The 16,201-nt window shown below is 57.2% G+C and overlaps 2 protein-coding genes across 6 annotated transcripts in view; both read right to left on the minus strand.

Moving 5' to 3' along the window:
* LOC144730152 (E3 ubiquitin-protein ligase RNF123-like) overlaps nucleotides 1–5,004 on the minus strand; it is a 73,718-nt gene extending 68,714 nt beyond the window's left edge. The window contains exons 1-3 of the mRNA XM_078610738.1: nucleotides 4,697–5,004; nucleotides 1,456–1,715; nucleotides 36–114 (exon numbers count right to left, since the gene is read on the minus strand). Of these exons, the coding sequence (XP_078466864.1) occupies nucleotides 36–114; nucleotides 1,456–1,534 (158 nt within the window). The 5' untranslated portion in view covers nucleotides 1,535–1,715; nucleotides 4,697–5,004. The remainder of the gene's footprint in view (nucleotides 1–35; nucleotides 115–1,455; nucleotides 1,716–4,696) is intronic.
* An 8,379-nt stretch (nucleotides 5,005–13,383) lies between these two features.
* CENPP (centromere protein P) overlaps nucleotides 13,384–16,201 on the minus strand; it is an 81,066-nt gene continuing 78,248 nt past the window's right edge. For all 5 annotated transcript variants that reach the window (XM_078610746.1, XM_078610742.1, XM_078610745.1 and 2 more), the window contains exons 8-9: nucleotides 15,903–15,994; nucleotides 13,384–13,797 (exon numbers count right to left, since the gene is read on the minus strand). In XM_078610746.1, coding sequence (XP_078466872.1) covers nucleotides 13,673–13,797; nucleotides 15,903–15,994 — 217 coding nt within the window. In that variant the 3' untranslated portion in view covers nucleotides 13,384–13,672. The remainder of the gene's footprint in view (nucleotides 13,798–15,902; nucleotides 15,995–16,201) is intronic.

The following is a 16,201-nucleotide window of genomic DNA, read 5'->3' on the forward strand; positions in this document are numbered from 1 at the left end:
CACGTACAGAACAGGTGAGCAAGCACGGCGAGTACCTGCAGGTGGCGCTACTCTTGTCGAGCACGGGGAACACGTGGTGGAGGTAGTCGCTGAGCGCCCTCTCTGCCACGATCCCTGCGGACACAACGAGCGGTGGCCCCGCGTCCGTGCGGTGACGAGCGCTCAAACGCAACCCCCCCCCCACCCCCCCGTGACCCGCACCGTGTGGGGGGGGGAAGGCCCTCGGCCCCAGGAGCGGACTGACAAAATGTCAGTGCCGCAACGGAATCGTTTCGGCCGGCTCTGTGATCTGGAAAAAATTCTCGCACCGAGGCGCACCGCATCCAGCGTGCCTCACGCCACGATTGCGGCTGCTACGGGTCACTCGCCACCAACTCCAGTCTGCTACAAACTATTTAAACTTTTTTGATTTTTTCCCAGGTAAGGGCCCACTGAGCTACACAGTTGTTTTTCAGAAGCGACCTGGCGATCACAAATGATAGCTCAACGAAGTGGCTTATCATCACGTGGACATTTATAGCAGCCAAATACTCCACACGCCTGATGGTGATTCTACATGTGTGAGGGAAAAACCGGAGGACCAAGAAACAAATCCACACGACCACGAGGAGAGAAACAGGCAAACTCCAAATTTACAGCAGGCGTCAGGGTTGGGGATCGAATCCACGACCTCCTGTGTACCAGGCGAGGTCGTTAACATCTCGCCGACACAGCGACCGGGGAACCGTTCAACGATGAAGCCCTGGATGGTGCACTATCGCTCATACTGGGAGCGGCGCTAGTGAGGACGTAATTGGCGATGATGATGTCCCTGTGTTGCTGGGCGTGGCGGCACGAAGATGGTTTTACGTGACGATGACCCAATAAGAATGAAAGCCCGAGTGTAAAGTTGCATTGTTGTTGCTGCTCATAGCGTCTCACCCTGGAGAAAACCGGACGCATTGATAAAAAGGGTTAACTCCAAAAAAACCGGGAAGCCCAAACCAGCGCCACACGGGTCCACTTTGGTGTCCCTGGCGCTACCGGCCCGGGGCCCGTGCCCTCCCCGTGCCCTCCCCGTGGCCTACGGACGAAACGCCCCGTACACGCTTGGTGCAAGCGCCGCCGACTAAACGCTTCACAGGACAAACGGCGCAGCGTCGGACACAGCGCCCCAGAATCCACGGTATCGTGCCTCTTCCTTGCTCTCCGTGCGGTCATTGGCGACCGGGGCAGACGCCGTCACTTCTCCGCACTCGTGTTCCCCATTTCATCAACGGGGCGACTGTGGCTTAACTCAGTGGTAGTGACGGTGACTGTGGCGGTGGTGCTGACGGTGACGGCGGTGGTGGCGGTGGCAGTGGTAGTGGCGATGATGGTGGTGGCAGCGGCGGTGACCGTGATGGTGGCGGCGGCGGTGACCGTGGCGGTGATGGCGGTGGTGACGGAGGCGGCGACGATGAGGGTGGGGCTTACCTCCCGGCCGGGTTTTGGGGGCGTCCGGCTCCAGGGAGAGAGCTCCCCCCCGCTTCTGCCATGGCGACCCGCGGGACATCGTCCCCCCCCCCCCCCACCACTGGGCTGGGCGCCGGCGAAGCTTCACGCGGGCACCGCTCCCTCACGCCCGCATGGGATCTCCTGGGAGCAGAGGCGACACGCGCACGCCGACAGCCTCCACGTGCCACTCAGCGGCCGTGACGACAGCAGCGCGGCGCTTGTGCCAAGGTAGCGCCGCCCTTGGGGTCACGTGAGAGGGTGTGAAGAGGGTAAACACACGTACACACATTCACACACGTACACACATTCACACACGTACTACAACAACCGCTATTCGCCACTAAGTGGCGGTGACGTCACCACGACGCTTGTGCCAGGCTATGTGCACGTTGAGGCCACATGAAGTGTCGAACGCCCGGGACAGACCCAGGTGCCACGGGTCGACTGACTGAGATGACTGAGATGACTGGCTGATGCACCACCAGTGCCCCCTACTGTGCCAACTTCCTGTGCTTTAGCGACCCGGCGCTCCGCTCATTGTTGTGAGCGTCGCTCCTCCGCCCTCCGTTGTTGTTGGAGGGCGACTGCCTCCAACTGCCCAGCAGCGTCCTTCACGAGCCTCCTCCACAGAGGCCGATATTCACACCGCTGGTACCAGTCATCGGCAAGTTCACTCAGCTCCACGTCCTCCTGTACCGCATCACTCCATCTCTTCTCCAGCCCATGCCGTCCCCGTTTAGCCCCCTCTATGCGGCCAAACAGAAGCTGCTTGGGGGCATGCAGTGGCTGGGCATGTAGGCTACATGACCCAGCCATCGCAGCCTTGCCTGCCAGAGGAGGTCACTGATGGGAATGTGTCCAGATCCTTTTACACACATACAAAGATAAAGATCCCCTGTATGGCCTGCAACAGATTGTTGGGGCACACATACACATACATACACACACACGCACATAAATACACACACATACACATACAGCGCGCTAACCACTGCGCCACACTCTGCATGAACCACAGCACCACACATTGCTTCGCACACACAAGCATACACATGCCCACTCAACCATCAAAACAAGTTATTTACTGCTACTGCTGCTGCGCTGAGCAGCGGTGCACAGGTGCCAACAACAAAACGTTCAACAAATTTGTTCGTAACACTGTGGCCTTAAAAAGAAAGTAGAAAATGTCCATCATAGCACCACGTGCCATGAAGAAGAGCCATTGCCCGAAACGTTTCCTACTACAGATACAATTTTTTTTCCTCTCAAGGCCCGCGGCATTGTTGTTGACGACCAAGGCGTTGAGTTTTCACCATCAGCTCTGCGCCGGTGCACTGCAAGCTGCGGGTATTAATAGCGCCGGCGGAGGTGGCGTGACACCAGGAGATGGCACCAGTCCAGAGCACGGTGCAGGGGGCAGCAGCAGTGGTGCAGTCCGTCAGCTCCTCACACTCCTTCCCATGTATCTTGCCCAAGGACTGATAAAACTTGAAAAAGTATTTCTTATTTGACGAGGTAAAGGCCCCGCTGAGCTGTGTATGTCTCTTTTTTTCAGAAGCCACCTGGCGCCACCACGAATGAAAGTCCAACGAAGTGGTGGCTCATCATCGCCGCGTGGACATTTTCTAGAGCAGCCAAATACTGGGAACGTGCCGATGTTGGTACTAAATGTGGAGGGTTAGAAAAAACACGGAGAACCCGGAGACAAATCCACACGACCACGGGGAGAGAGAGACACCGCAAACTCCAAATATACAAGCGTCAGGGTCGAGATCGAACCCGCGACCTCCCGTATACCAGGCGAGTAGTTAACATCTCCTAGCCACGACGACAGGGCGCGGCAGCGGAGTCCATCAGCTACACATCTCGTCAAGCAACCGCCACCCCCCTTCCCATGTTTTTATGTAACCATAAAAAAGACCTTTTTTTTTATTTGACCTACCGAGGGCCCACTGGTAGCTAGACTCTATCGTTCTTATTCTTGGTTCTTTCGGTAAAGTCACGTAGAAGGGAAATAATAAAATAATATACATATTTTAAAAAATCTAATTTTCTTGCTGTGGATTTCACACTTGATGATGATTGCTTGTGTTGCAGTCGAAACGTCGTGAGAATTTGTTTTGTTTTATATTAATATTATTTTATTATTTCCCTTCTACGTGACTTTACCGAAAGAACCAAGAATATGAATCACTGCAGTCACGAAAGCTTTAAATCAAAATCTATCGTTTTTTTTACCCGAAGCGACCTTGCTGCCCCCACGAACGATTTGCCCAACACGGGGGGCAGGGGCCGTATCGTCGTGCGGCAACGCGCGGCAGCAGCGGCAACGCGCGGCAGCAGCCGAAATACCCCCCGGACGCAGGGTCGGTCCGCTGCTGCTGCACTGAACCTCGTGCCCACCGCCGCAGGGGGCTGTGTGCGCCAGGGTGCAGCTCCCCGGAGTTCACCGGCGGGCATCGCCGCTGGGTCCATGCTCAGCTGATCTGGTCGCCGCTGCTAATAATAATGGTGGTGTTGACGTGATGACGATTCCCAGGGATGCTTTGAAAGCAGACAGCTTCACAATCTCATGTTGCGTCCTACCCTCGCCACGTGACCAACCCGCGCTGACCAGCGTGGTGGTCAAATACTCACACATACGTCGTGCTTGATGAACTTGACACCACTGTAGCAGCCATGGCCACAGTCATCTGCCAAACCCACAATCTACTGCCTTCACCCATCCCACTTGCTGTGCTGATATTACCAACCTATTACCATATTACTGCCTTCTAAAACCTGCTGCCTTGCACATAGTACTACTTGCTGTACTGCCTTCTATCAACGCACAGTATTACAGGTCTGTACTGTGACTTTACTTGTTGTTATACCATCACACACCCATCCTGCTTACTATACCATAACACACCCATCCTGCTCACTGTACCATCACATACACATATTACCTACTGTACCACCACTCACTCGTCACTGTACCACCACTCGTCACTGTACCATAACACACTGTACCACCACTCACTCGTCACTGTACCACCACTCACTGTACCACCACTCGTCACTGTACCATCACTCACTGTACCACCACTCGTCACTGTACCACCACTCGTCACTGTACCACCACTCGTCACTGTACCATCACTCACTGTACCACCAGTCACTCGTCCTTGTTGCTGTACCGCCCAGAGAACCCCGAGGCCCCCGCGACTTGGATACTCACCCAGGGCCTCCCTCCTCCTCTCCCTGACGAGGTGGTGGTTGTGATGGTGGTGGTTGTTGTTGTGGTTGCTCAGCACGGTGGGAACGCGGCCCGGCTCGAGCGATGGCGCGCGTCACCCTCCTATTACGGCAGCGCTGACATTGACAATGAAGAAGAATTAGAAGAATGAAGAATTAGAAGAATGACGGCGGCGTCTGAGGGCTGTCAGGGGCCTCCTCGTAGTTGTTGATTAAATAAATAAATAATCGGCGGAGGCCGCCGGGACGAGGGCGGCGTGGGCGGGTGGGACGAGAAGACCGCCATGCACTGCGCGCCGCGCGTCACCCTGCCAGCCGGGGGGGGGTAGAGTGGGCGGAGCGGGTAGAGTTGGAGTGGGCGGAGTGGGGGGCAGTGAGGGGGGGGGGGCAGTGAGGGGGGGGGCAGTGAAGGGGGGCGGGGGGGCAGTGAAGGGGGGGCAGGGGGGCGGAGTGGGGGGTGGGCGGGTGTAGACGGGTGGAGTGGGGGGGAAATGGGGGGATGGATGGAGTGGGGGGGATGGAGTGGGGGGGATGGAGTGAGAGGGGGAGTGGGGTTGGAGTTGGGGGCGGGAATGGGGGGGAGTGGGTGGGGGCGGGTGGAGTGGGGGGGGCCCACCGAGCCCCACGTGTTGCTTCATCGCAAGGTCCGCGGGCCGTACTGGCAGCCCCTGGTGGCCTTTAGGATGCACACCAAGCGAGGTGAGCTGTGTTGAGATGTTCCAACATCAAGCAGACACCTCGTGCAAGACACCAAGAACTTCATCTTCTTGGTTCCACCAAGAACTGCATTAACCACACGTAATTGCGGTGAACATGCAAACATGCTCAGATAATCATCATGCACGGCACTGTCTTTGAAACTGATTGTCCTACACCAGACAGCCTTCTGTATGGCCTCGTCTCACCGGTGTTCGACTGAAGGCGATTCAAGAATATTGATTATCACCACAAGTGCTGTGTGTGGTTAATGCAGGACTTGAGTCCCCCCTACAAAGGGTGTCATCTATTTGGTGTGTAAACATATTAACACAACTCCTGTTGTATTGGCGAAAAGGTTACACGCCTATTCTTATTTTCCATACCACGATACTGGCCAAAAGAGTTCCATGAATTACACGAAATGTAAAAAAACACCCCATCATCATCGTGCTGCTGCTGTCAAAAATCCCCAGTGGTTTCAAATGGCGTGGCGGCCCTCACACTGATGATGTCTTCTTGGCGAAAGTGCCTCTGAAACTGAGTGAAGAGCCACTGCACCGTGATGGAGAGGCGACCTGGATATCTCAAATGATAGCTCAACCAAGTCACGGATCATCATCATCATCACCACGTAGCAAATTGACAGCAGCAGCCAAATAAGTCTCAACGCGTGACTCACGTTGATTCTATATGTGGAGTGGGGGGGAGGACACAGAAAAAATCCACGCGGTCGCACGGGGAGAGAGACACCGCAAACTCCAAATGTACAGCAGCAGGCGCCAGGGGCGGGATCGAACCCACGACCTCCTGTACATCACTAACTAAAGCAGGAAGTTATTTTTCCCCAATTACATTTCTTAAATAATTATCAAATAGAACAAGTCAATACCTATACGTATCTTGGGGTCATTCTTGATTCAAAACTGAATTTTGAAGATCACATTGATTATATTGGTAAAAAGACAAAAATAAAAATTGCTTTTCTGTATCGACACAAGCACTGCTTCCCCCCTATGTTCCGTTTGGAATTGATAAAAGCTACCGTACTGCCTCTACTTGATTACTGTGACATCGTGTATAACTCAGCCCCAAGCACTGCACTGAAGAAGCTTGACTCAATGTATCACTCGTCCTTAAGATTTGCATTGAACTGCCCATATAGAAGTCACCACCGTGATCTCTACATTGGGTCAAACTTAACATCTCTCAATGTTCGACGGCTTGTGCATCAGATCGTATTTATTCACGATGTACTTACAAAGAAATCCACAGACTACCTGCTGGATCTCCTCTTTGTTTCAAAGAACAAATTTGACCTAAGGTCTTCGCTCATTTACCAGCTTCACATTCCCTATTGCCGCACAAATACTGGAGGAAGGGCCTTTGCTATTGATGCCCCCAGGGTCTGGAATGCTATTGCCAATAAACTGCAACTTGAATCACTACCTATGATCTTCTCTCAAAACTGCTCTAGAGGAGTTGTACACCCCTAGCTGCCACTTCAATTCAGTGGCCTAAAATACAATGAAATGTTTCGCTCCGGATGATCGCTGCAAGTATGATCTGTGTTTTGATTTAGTGTGCTGATCTTAAAGGTGCATTGAAAAATGTTGACACTCCGACTGATGCTCCTGCTGTTGTGTAGTGACTCATGCAGCCAGCTGTGGCTGCAGGGTTTTGGTAGTACATGTTGTTTACTTCGTTTATTGTGAAAATTCGGTCACAGTTCCTATGATCACTGTTTCATTGCTTTTATGGCTTTATTTTGGTGATTTTCGAAAAGTTTTTCGGTTTGGCCATGTTTGTTTGCTGTAGTACAGTTAGACTGGTGGCCTTAATCTAAATTGTCTTGTGGTTGTTGTTGTTTGACTTGCATCCCACTGGGATTTACGCAGTGTTGGTGTACGGTGCTTTTTCTGCAATATTTTGCTGTCTTTTCTTGGATTTTCTGTTTGCACATAGTCACTTTAAGATGTTTTCTTGTTCATGTTTTAGTTTTTTTGTTTGTTGCGGTTGCACCCGATTCAAGAGCCGAATGGCTCACAGGGCTATACCAAATAAATGAACTTGAACTTGAGTTGTGCTGTAAAATATCTGTGACGATTATCTGAACCGGTCCTGGGCCTCCTCGCCTAGGTCGACTCAGCCTCAAATGAGTACATGGTGCGGAGTACCCGGTGCGGTGTGTAAACATCGCAACTGGGGAGACAAAGGCGGCCGGGCGTGGTGCTGGCCATCCACCCCCTCGTGTGCCTGGCCAGCCTTCATAGGCGCTCGCTCACAGCGCTTGCCCCTACGGTCTGTGGTGTTTATTAATAAGAGGCAATCTTGATTTGAACCCACAATCTCCTGTACACCCAGGCGAGGCAGTGGCGTTCCGTCTCCACCAGGGGGGAGTGCAGCCACGCAGAGGGGCGTGCGAGACGGTGCAGTCGCAGCACCTGGAGCAGCATCACGAGTGGACCGCAATGGCGGTCGTGGTGGTTGTGTTTGCGCCGATCTCATCCTGGACGTGAGCGACCGCCCCCTTGTCAGCCCACTCCACACGCCGTGCCGGTTCTTGGGGATTAATTTGGTCATACTTCACCACGCTGGTCTGTGCGGGTTGGAGAAGGCGGCGCGCGGGGGGGGGGCATAGAAGTTCAGTACAACGAATGGGCTGAAAAACATCTTCATGTCGAGGATCGCGGAGCTTGGGCTGTTGCCTCCCCGCGTCTCTGCGGTTCCCTCCTCTCGAGTAGCTCGCTCGCTCTCCCGACAGCAAATACCGTGCGCGGTGCCAGTCTGAATCACAGTTGAATCATCAGCCTTCGCCAAACTATCACCTCCCGTGTCTTCCACAAGCCCAGTCAACCCCATGTCGTTGATCGCGCGTGCTCCGACCCGCGTGTCCCGAATAGTCGCCTCTCCGTAAATCCAAGCGTGGATCTCTCTGCCACACTCTTCAACTTTTTATCAATTTTTTTTCCCTCGTCGGACGACCGAGGAGGACTCGTTTGGATACTTTGCGGGCACCGTCTAAATCAAAACACCATCTCCGTCTCGCGACACGGAGATCTGGTGGGCGACCGGCTAAAGATCGAAGGAGTTCGGCCGTACATCCATCCATCCAGCAGCGGATTTACCGTGGCTGATGGTGACCGATGCGGTTGTAATTCTGCGTGCAACGCACACGGCAAGCGGCAGCAGCGACTCAGTAAAGACGCGGGACAGGGACGGACAGCAGAGTAACAGCAACACCTCCACCACCACCACCCAGCGGGGAGGAGGGAGCAACAACACGAGTGGAAAATAAACAGAGAGATAAACACACGGGCGTCTCACGCGGAATCAGGGGTTCAACTCAGGGCTGGGGTTCAAGTGAGGCTACCCACGACATCTGTATTCGTGCGTGCGAGGGAGAGAGCCGCGACGACGCATCGAGTCATCGCTCGATTCCTAAGACTCGCTGCGCTCACGTCCAATCGGCCGTGTGAGCATCGATTTAGTTTTTCTTCAAAGTACGAAAATGATCAATCGACAGCCATGGTCAGTCCACCGCTGAGTTTTCAGTGCGGTGCGCGAACCACTGCGACACCGCTCCACCCGCCCTCCCATAATACCGTAGGCTAACAAATTGCATGTTTTTACTCGCAACAATGTCCCAGCCGCATTGTTTTCACGTGGTAATGATGATGTTTATGCTCCGCTTACGCTCAATTTTCCAGGCCGCGCGTGTTATTGCCTCGGTAATGCCTACAGATTGCAGCATGGCAACCCCTTGTGATGTTGTGGGCCATTATGTGGCGGATATTTCCATTAGAAAGAGGTGCGATTAATGTGCTTCACGTGACGATGAGGTGCATTAGTGGCACAGACTCACAAAGCGGCGTCGTTCACCGCCAAGTGGCGGTGATGTCGCCGGCGAGGCCTCGGTGCTTGTGCCAGGCTAGGTTCTCCACACTGCGGCCGCCGCGTGAAATGTGCAAGGCTCGCCGCTTGCACACGGGCTGATGGAGCAGCAGCAGAATCATCATCATCATCAGTAGCAGCATCATTATCAGCATCATCATTATCAGCATCATCAGCAGCACCATCATCATCATTAGCAGCATCATCGGCAGCATAAAGTGGACTCCAATGTGCACGAATACAAGACAAAGGTCCCCGTATAGCCTTAACATACTTTTGGGGCAAGTGCTTTTAGTGAGCGCGTATAAAGGCCGGCACAGCGCACGAGGGGGTGGATGGCCAGCAACCACGCCCGGCTGCCTTTGTCTCCCCAGTGGTGATGTTTACACATTGCAACCAGGGACTCATCTGAGGCGGAGTCGACATAGGGACCGGTTCAGATCATCGTCACCGGTGTTGGCCGTGAGCGGGATTCGAACTCGGGTTGCCGGGTTCGCAGCGCAGCGCGCACCGCTCCCCAACATACACGCACACACACAGGAGTGTGCCGAGACCAATACCCCCCCCCCCCCCCCGTGTAGCCTTAGGGCAGGTATTGTCGAAGGCAAGTGTTGTTTGCGAGCATCGCTGAGGCCGACACGGCATGCGATTGGGTAGCGAGGCCAGCACCACGCCCGGCCGCCTTTGTCTCCCCAGTGGTGATGTTTGCACACCGCTCTCGGGCATTCATTAACGCCCGAGTTGGCAGAGGGGAGACCCAGGACGGGCTCGTAGATCAATCGCCGCTGTTCTCCATGGCAAGGAAGTGAACCCTCGGCCCGCCAGGTTCGCAGCGCTGCGTCAACACAGGCGTGCTACGTGTGCTCAGCCCCGCCAGTCATCATCGCACCCCGAAAACGAGACGCGCAGGGCACGCGCATCACCTTCAGCCTCATTGTCCTCGCTGCATTTTAGCTCGGAGAAAACACGAGTTGGGCATTTCATGGACACTCGACAGAGCAAAAAGATGTGGGGGGGGGGGGGGGGCTAGTCTGGATTAAGAGGCCGTTAAAGTGACCGCAGGTGTAGATCTGACAGCGTCTCACTTGCACACCGAAACCAGACACGCGCGCAGAACGTGCAGCCTGGTTTTCCACTCGTGGTCCGGTTCAGATAATGATTTGATGACCGCTCGACTGGGCCCCGCAGTTCACTGCCAGCGAGTGAGTCCTGGATGTAAACTTCCTTCCCGAGCGGACAAGACGCCGATGGCACTGTTGTAATATTAGCGAGAGAGAAAAACGAAACGTACATTCTGTGAAGTGTCCCGCTGGTGCAATGAGACCAAGGGTGCTGCTGCAGCGCGACTCGTTTATCGTGAAAAGCAACGCAGCTCCGCGTCCACAGAACGACACGGACGTTGAATCGGCGCCCTCCCTCATGACACGGATCGGGAGCGCGGACATTGCGGAACGAAGACCGAAACGTACGGGAACGACACACGGGGAGAGCTGCACGCGCGCGTGGGGACTGCATCGAGATAGGATGAGGGGGGGGGGCACGCCAGGAGCGGAGGGCGCAGACAGGTGGGAGATGCCATCCATAACGCATTAGCGTGGGCGAGGGCACGGCACGGCTGGCTCGACGGGATGACGGTGACGGGGGGTGACGGGGGTGACGGGGGTGACGGGGGTGACGGGGGTGACGGGGGTGACGGGGGTGACGGGGGTGACGGGGGTGACGGGGGTGACGGGGGTGACGGGGGTGACGGGGGGTGACGGGGGTGACGGGGGTGACGGGGGTGACGGGGGTGACGGGGGTGACGGGGGTGACGGGGGTGACGGGGGTGACGGGGGTGACGGGGGTGACGGGGGTGACGGGGGTGACGGGGGTGACGGGGGTGACGGGGGTGACGGGGGTGACGGGGGTGACGGGGGTGACGGGGGTGACGGGGGTGACGGGGGTGACGGTGAAGAACAATGACGCGGAGGCAGTGTCGGGATAGATGGATGGAACGCGTCCCGAGAGCGGATCCAGCGACGAGATCCGAGGCCGCGGGAAGACACCGGACGGGCCGCGGCATCACAGGACCGCGAGAGACGACGGCGGTGGCTAAGGGCGGGGGGGGGGGGGGCCTTCATCCAGCAGTGGATGGATCACGGCTGACGATGACGAGTGGATCATCGTCACGAGTCATCGTCACGAGCCATCATGCCTCCCACCGTCCCCTGCCCCACAAAGAAGACGGCGCTCGGCCCCATCGAGCCAAGCGCCGCTCTATCGACGGATGAGAGCCAAGAGCAGTGACTCGCCGCTGTGGTCGAGTGGCTCACAGCGAGTACCCAGCAAGTCCACAACAGCAGCAGCAACACTAACAGCAGCAGTACTAGCAGCAGCAACAGCAGCAGTACTAGCAGCAGTACTAGCAGCAGCAACAGCAGCAGTACTAGCAGCAGTACTAGCAGCAGCAACAGCAGCAGTACTAGCAGCAGCAACAGCAGCAGTACTAGCAGCAGTACTAGCAGCAGCAACATCAGTACTAGAAGCAGCAGCAAAAGCAACACTAACAGCAGCAGTACTAGCAGCAGCAACAGCAGCAGTACTAGCAGCAGTACCAACAGCAGCAACAGAAGTACTAGCAGCAGCAGCAATACTGATAGGAGCAATACTAACAGCAGCAACAGCAGTGCAAACAGCATCAGACAGGAAAGACTTGGCGAGTGGGGTGATTTGTATGTTTACTTGACATGGGCCAGTAGAAAATCGTGGAAATCATCCAGCAATGTATAGCGCTACCCACCCCCTGCATGTGGCCCCCACGCCTCCCGCGGAGGCGATGGCGAGAGACTCGAGACGATGCATTTGTTGTTTCCCCGTCTCTGTTTAGGTTCAATCTGAGAGATGTAAAATAATAATAAACCACGGCCTCAATAATGACGAGGATCGGAATAGCACGCCCGACAGTTCCCTCGGCTCAGAGAGGGGGGGGGGGGGCGAGCGAGCGGCCCTCCCCGTGGCCGGCCCCATCCCCATCTGTTGCGCAACGGTCGCGCGTGGCCCTCGGCCATCCGTGGCCCTCGGCCATGCGTGGGTGGAGTGGGCTGCGCGCCGTGACGAGGTTGGCCCGGCTCGCCGTGAAGAGCCGCGGCTCGCGACGACGCACGTGGCGCGAGTGGCGCGAGTGGCGGGAGCACGTCGCGTGGTACGAAGCGGCCACCACGGTCGGCGTGGTTGCGGCGGCGGCGTCACGTTGTGCGCGCGGGGTGAGGTCGCGTGCTGGTGCGGCGTGGTGGTGCGGCGTGGTGGTGCGGCGTGGTGGTGCGGCGTGGTGGTGCGGCGTGGTGATATCCGGCGTTGGTGGAGGTGGGCAGAGTTGTGGACGTGGCGGGGAGCGGCGAACCCCGGGCGGCCGGAGTTCGATTCGCGCTCGCGGGCGACGCCAGCGACGGATATCCGAATCTGTCCTGGGCCTCTCCTAGGTCGACTCAGCCTTAAATGATTATCTGGTGTGGCATGTAAAACATCAGGACTGGGGAGACAATGACGGCCAGGAGTGGTGCTGGCCCTCGAGTGCCGTGCCGGCCTTAACAGCCGATCGCTAACAGCGCTTTCCCCGACAGCATGCAACGTTGATACGAGGGATCCGTTGCCTCACGGTGTGGATGAATATTATGTAATCAAAGATGGCAATCCATGCGGATGCACGCGAGCCGATCTTATCGCTCCGTCTCCGCAGCAGACGCTCCGCCAGGCGTGTTCACTCCTTCGGTCGCCACCCTGTCCGCTAGTCTCGACCGCCGCCGGGCATCAGCCCTTCTCAGCGTACTTCTCTCCTCGTGATCCACGCTCCTCGCCCACACGATGACTCTGACGCAACGTTTTTCCCGTTGTAAAATGGCCTTCCTTTAAGAAAACAAGGCTCCAGCAATGCCACACCCACGATCACGCACCAGAGAGTCACGATGCGAGAAGCGACGCGGCGCTGTGCGGGCCATCTCGAGCTGGGCACGGCGGCGGCGGTGGAGCCGTGGGAACGGTGCTGCCGGCGTGTGCGGCCGACCCGACGATGGGGGAAGCGATCGACGCGCTCGCAGATGCGTGCACGGGGTGGGGATCGCTGTTTATTATTTACGGACAAAAAACAAGGCAAGCAAATGCGCCGTGTCGATACACACCGGGGGTCGCGTGAACCAACGATGAAAGACACAAGCGACGTTACAAAAGAGACGGTAAAAACACCGAATTTGGACGAGCGTCAAATTAAAGTGCGGGTGAATTGTCACGTGGTACGTGTGGCGGTGTGGTGTATCGGGTGGCACGGCGTTGTGTGGTGTGAGGTGGCGACAGTATAGCTTGGCACGGGCACGGCGTGGCGTGGCACGCTGTGCTGCTACTCCGCGGGCTGCACGCTGCGTACGAAGCAGGCGAGCGCCGTCTCGATGCCCTGCAGCTGCAGCAGGGTCTGGAAGGCCCGCGATGCATCCTCCGGCAATGCGCCCAGCCCCTGCTCCTCCACTGCAAGAGACGCCGCCACCCCCCCCCCGTCAAACAACAACAACCGCCACCAGAATCACGCGCCTCGTTCATCCTGGAGGAACCCAGCTACGAAGCTCGATGTTCACGGCAACGTCCACCAGGAGGGACGACCACGACGTGTCTGACGCGGGGCTGGGCGGTTGTCACCGAGCGCCGTCTAGGGGTTGGGCGTCGCCGGTGCCGCCAGCTCGGCACCCTCGCCAGCTCACCCGGCCCCGGCTGGGCGAGAGGGTCCTGGCACACCACCCACCCTGGCCTCGTGTGCACGCCCCGCCCCACAAGGTGGAGCGGTCCAAGAGACGAGAGGAGGGCGGGGGGGTCTGGGACAGCGATGTGCTTGGGTGGACAATGGGGGACTTGCTGGGTGGACAATAGGGGACGCGCTGGGTGGACAATGGGGACGCGCTGGGTGGACAATGGGGGACTTGCTGGGTGGACAATGGGGACGCGCTGGATGGACAATGGGGACTTGCTGGGTGGACAATGGGGACTCGCTGGGTGGACAATGGGAGACTCGCTGGTGGACAATGGAGACGCGCTGAGTGGACAATGGAAGACTTGCTGGGTGGACAATGGGGACTTGCTGGGTGGACAATGGGGGACTTTCTGGGTGGACAATGGGGGACTCGCTGGGTGGACAATGGGGGACTCGCTGGGTGGACAATGGGGACTTGCTGGGTGGACAATGGGGGACTCGCTGGGTGGACAATGGAGACGCGCTGGGTGGACATTGGGGGACGCGCTGGGTGGACAATGGGGACTCGCTGGATGGACAATTGGGGACGCGCTGGGTGGACAATGGGGGACTTGCTGGGTGGACAATGGGGGACTCGCTGGGTGGACAATGGAGACTTGCTGGGTGGACAATGGGAGACTTGCTGGGTGGACAATGGGGACGCGCTGGATGGACAATGGGGACTCGCTGGGTGGACAATGGGAGACTTGCTGGGTGGACAATGGGAGACTTGCTGGGTGGACAATGGGGACGCGCTGGATGGACAATGGGGACTTGCTGGGTGGACAATGGGGACTCGCTGGGTGGACAATGGAGACTCGCTGGGTGGACAATGGGAAACTTGCTGGGTGGACAATGGGGACTCGCTGGGTGGACAATGGGAGACTCGCTGGGTGGACAATGGAGACTCGCTGGGTGGACAATGGAGACGCGCTGGGTGGACAATGGGAGACTTGCTGGGTGGACAATGGGGACGCGCTGGGTGGACAATGGGGACTCGCTGGGTGGACAATGGGGGACGCGCTGGGTGGACAATGGGGACCTGCTGGGTGGACAATGGGGACTCGCTGGGTGGACAATGGGAGACTTGCTGGGTGGACAATGGGGACGCGCTGGGTGGATAATGGGGACTCGCTGGGTGGACAATGGGGGACGCGCTGGGTGGACAATGGGGACTTGCTGGGTGGACAATGGGGGACTTGCTGGGTGGACAATGGGGGACGCGCTGGGTGGACAATGGGGGACGCGCTGGGTGGACAATGGTAGACTTGCTGGGTGGACAATGGGGGACGCGCTGGGTGGACAATGGGGACTCGCTGGGTGGACAATGGGGACGCGCTGGGTGGATAATGGGGACTCGCTGGGTGGACAATGGGGGACGCGCTGGGTGGACAATGGGGACTTGCTGGGTGGACAATGGGGGACTTGCTGGGTGGACAATGGGGGACGCGCTGGGTGGACAATGGGGGACTTGCTGGGTGGACAATGGGGACTTGCTGGGTGGACAATGGGGGACTTGCTGGGTGGACAATGGGGGACGCGCTGGGTGGACAATGGGAGACTTGCTGGGTGGACAATGGGGACGCGCTGGGTGGATAATGGGGACTCGCTGGGTGGACAATGGGGGACGCGCTGGGTGGACAATGGGGACTTGCTGGGTGGACAATGGGGGGACTTGCTGGGTGGACAATGGGGGACGCGCAGGGTGGACAATGGGGGACGCGCTGGGTGGACAATGGGGACTTGCTGGGTGGACAATGGGGGACTTGCTGGGTGGACAATGGGGGACGCGCAGGGTGGACAATGGGGGACGCGCTGGGTGGATAGTTCATGAGTGCGAGCGACTCACTGCGTTGCGTCGTCTTGACGTGCAGCTGGATGTTGGGCAGCACGAGGCCGTGGGGGTGCACTTCGGTCCGCCACACCACGAGGAAGCGGGGCCTACAAAGACAAAGATCCCCCGTGTAGCCTTAACAGACTGTTGGGGCAAGTGCTGTTAGCAAGTCGCACCTATGAACGCCAGCAGGGTGGGTGGTCAGCACCACGCCCGACCGCATTTGTCTCCCAAGTTGCGATGAGTTCACACTCCGCACAAGGTACTCCTTTGAGGCCGAGTCGATCTAGGGGAGGCCCAGGACCGGTTCAGAT

Source organism: Lampetra planeri, chromosome 34 (genome assembly GCF_965212315.1).
Source record: "Lampetra planeri chromosome 34, kcLamPlan1.2.h2, whole genome shotgun sequence".
NCBI classification, from domain to species: domain Eukaryota; kingdom Metazoa; phylum Chordata; class Hyperoartia; order Petromyzontiformes; family Petromyzontidae; genus Lampetra; species Lampetra planeri.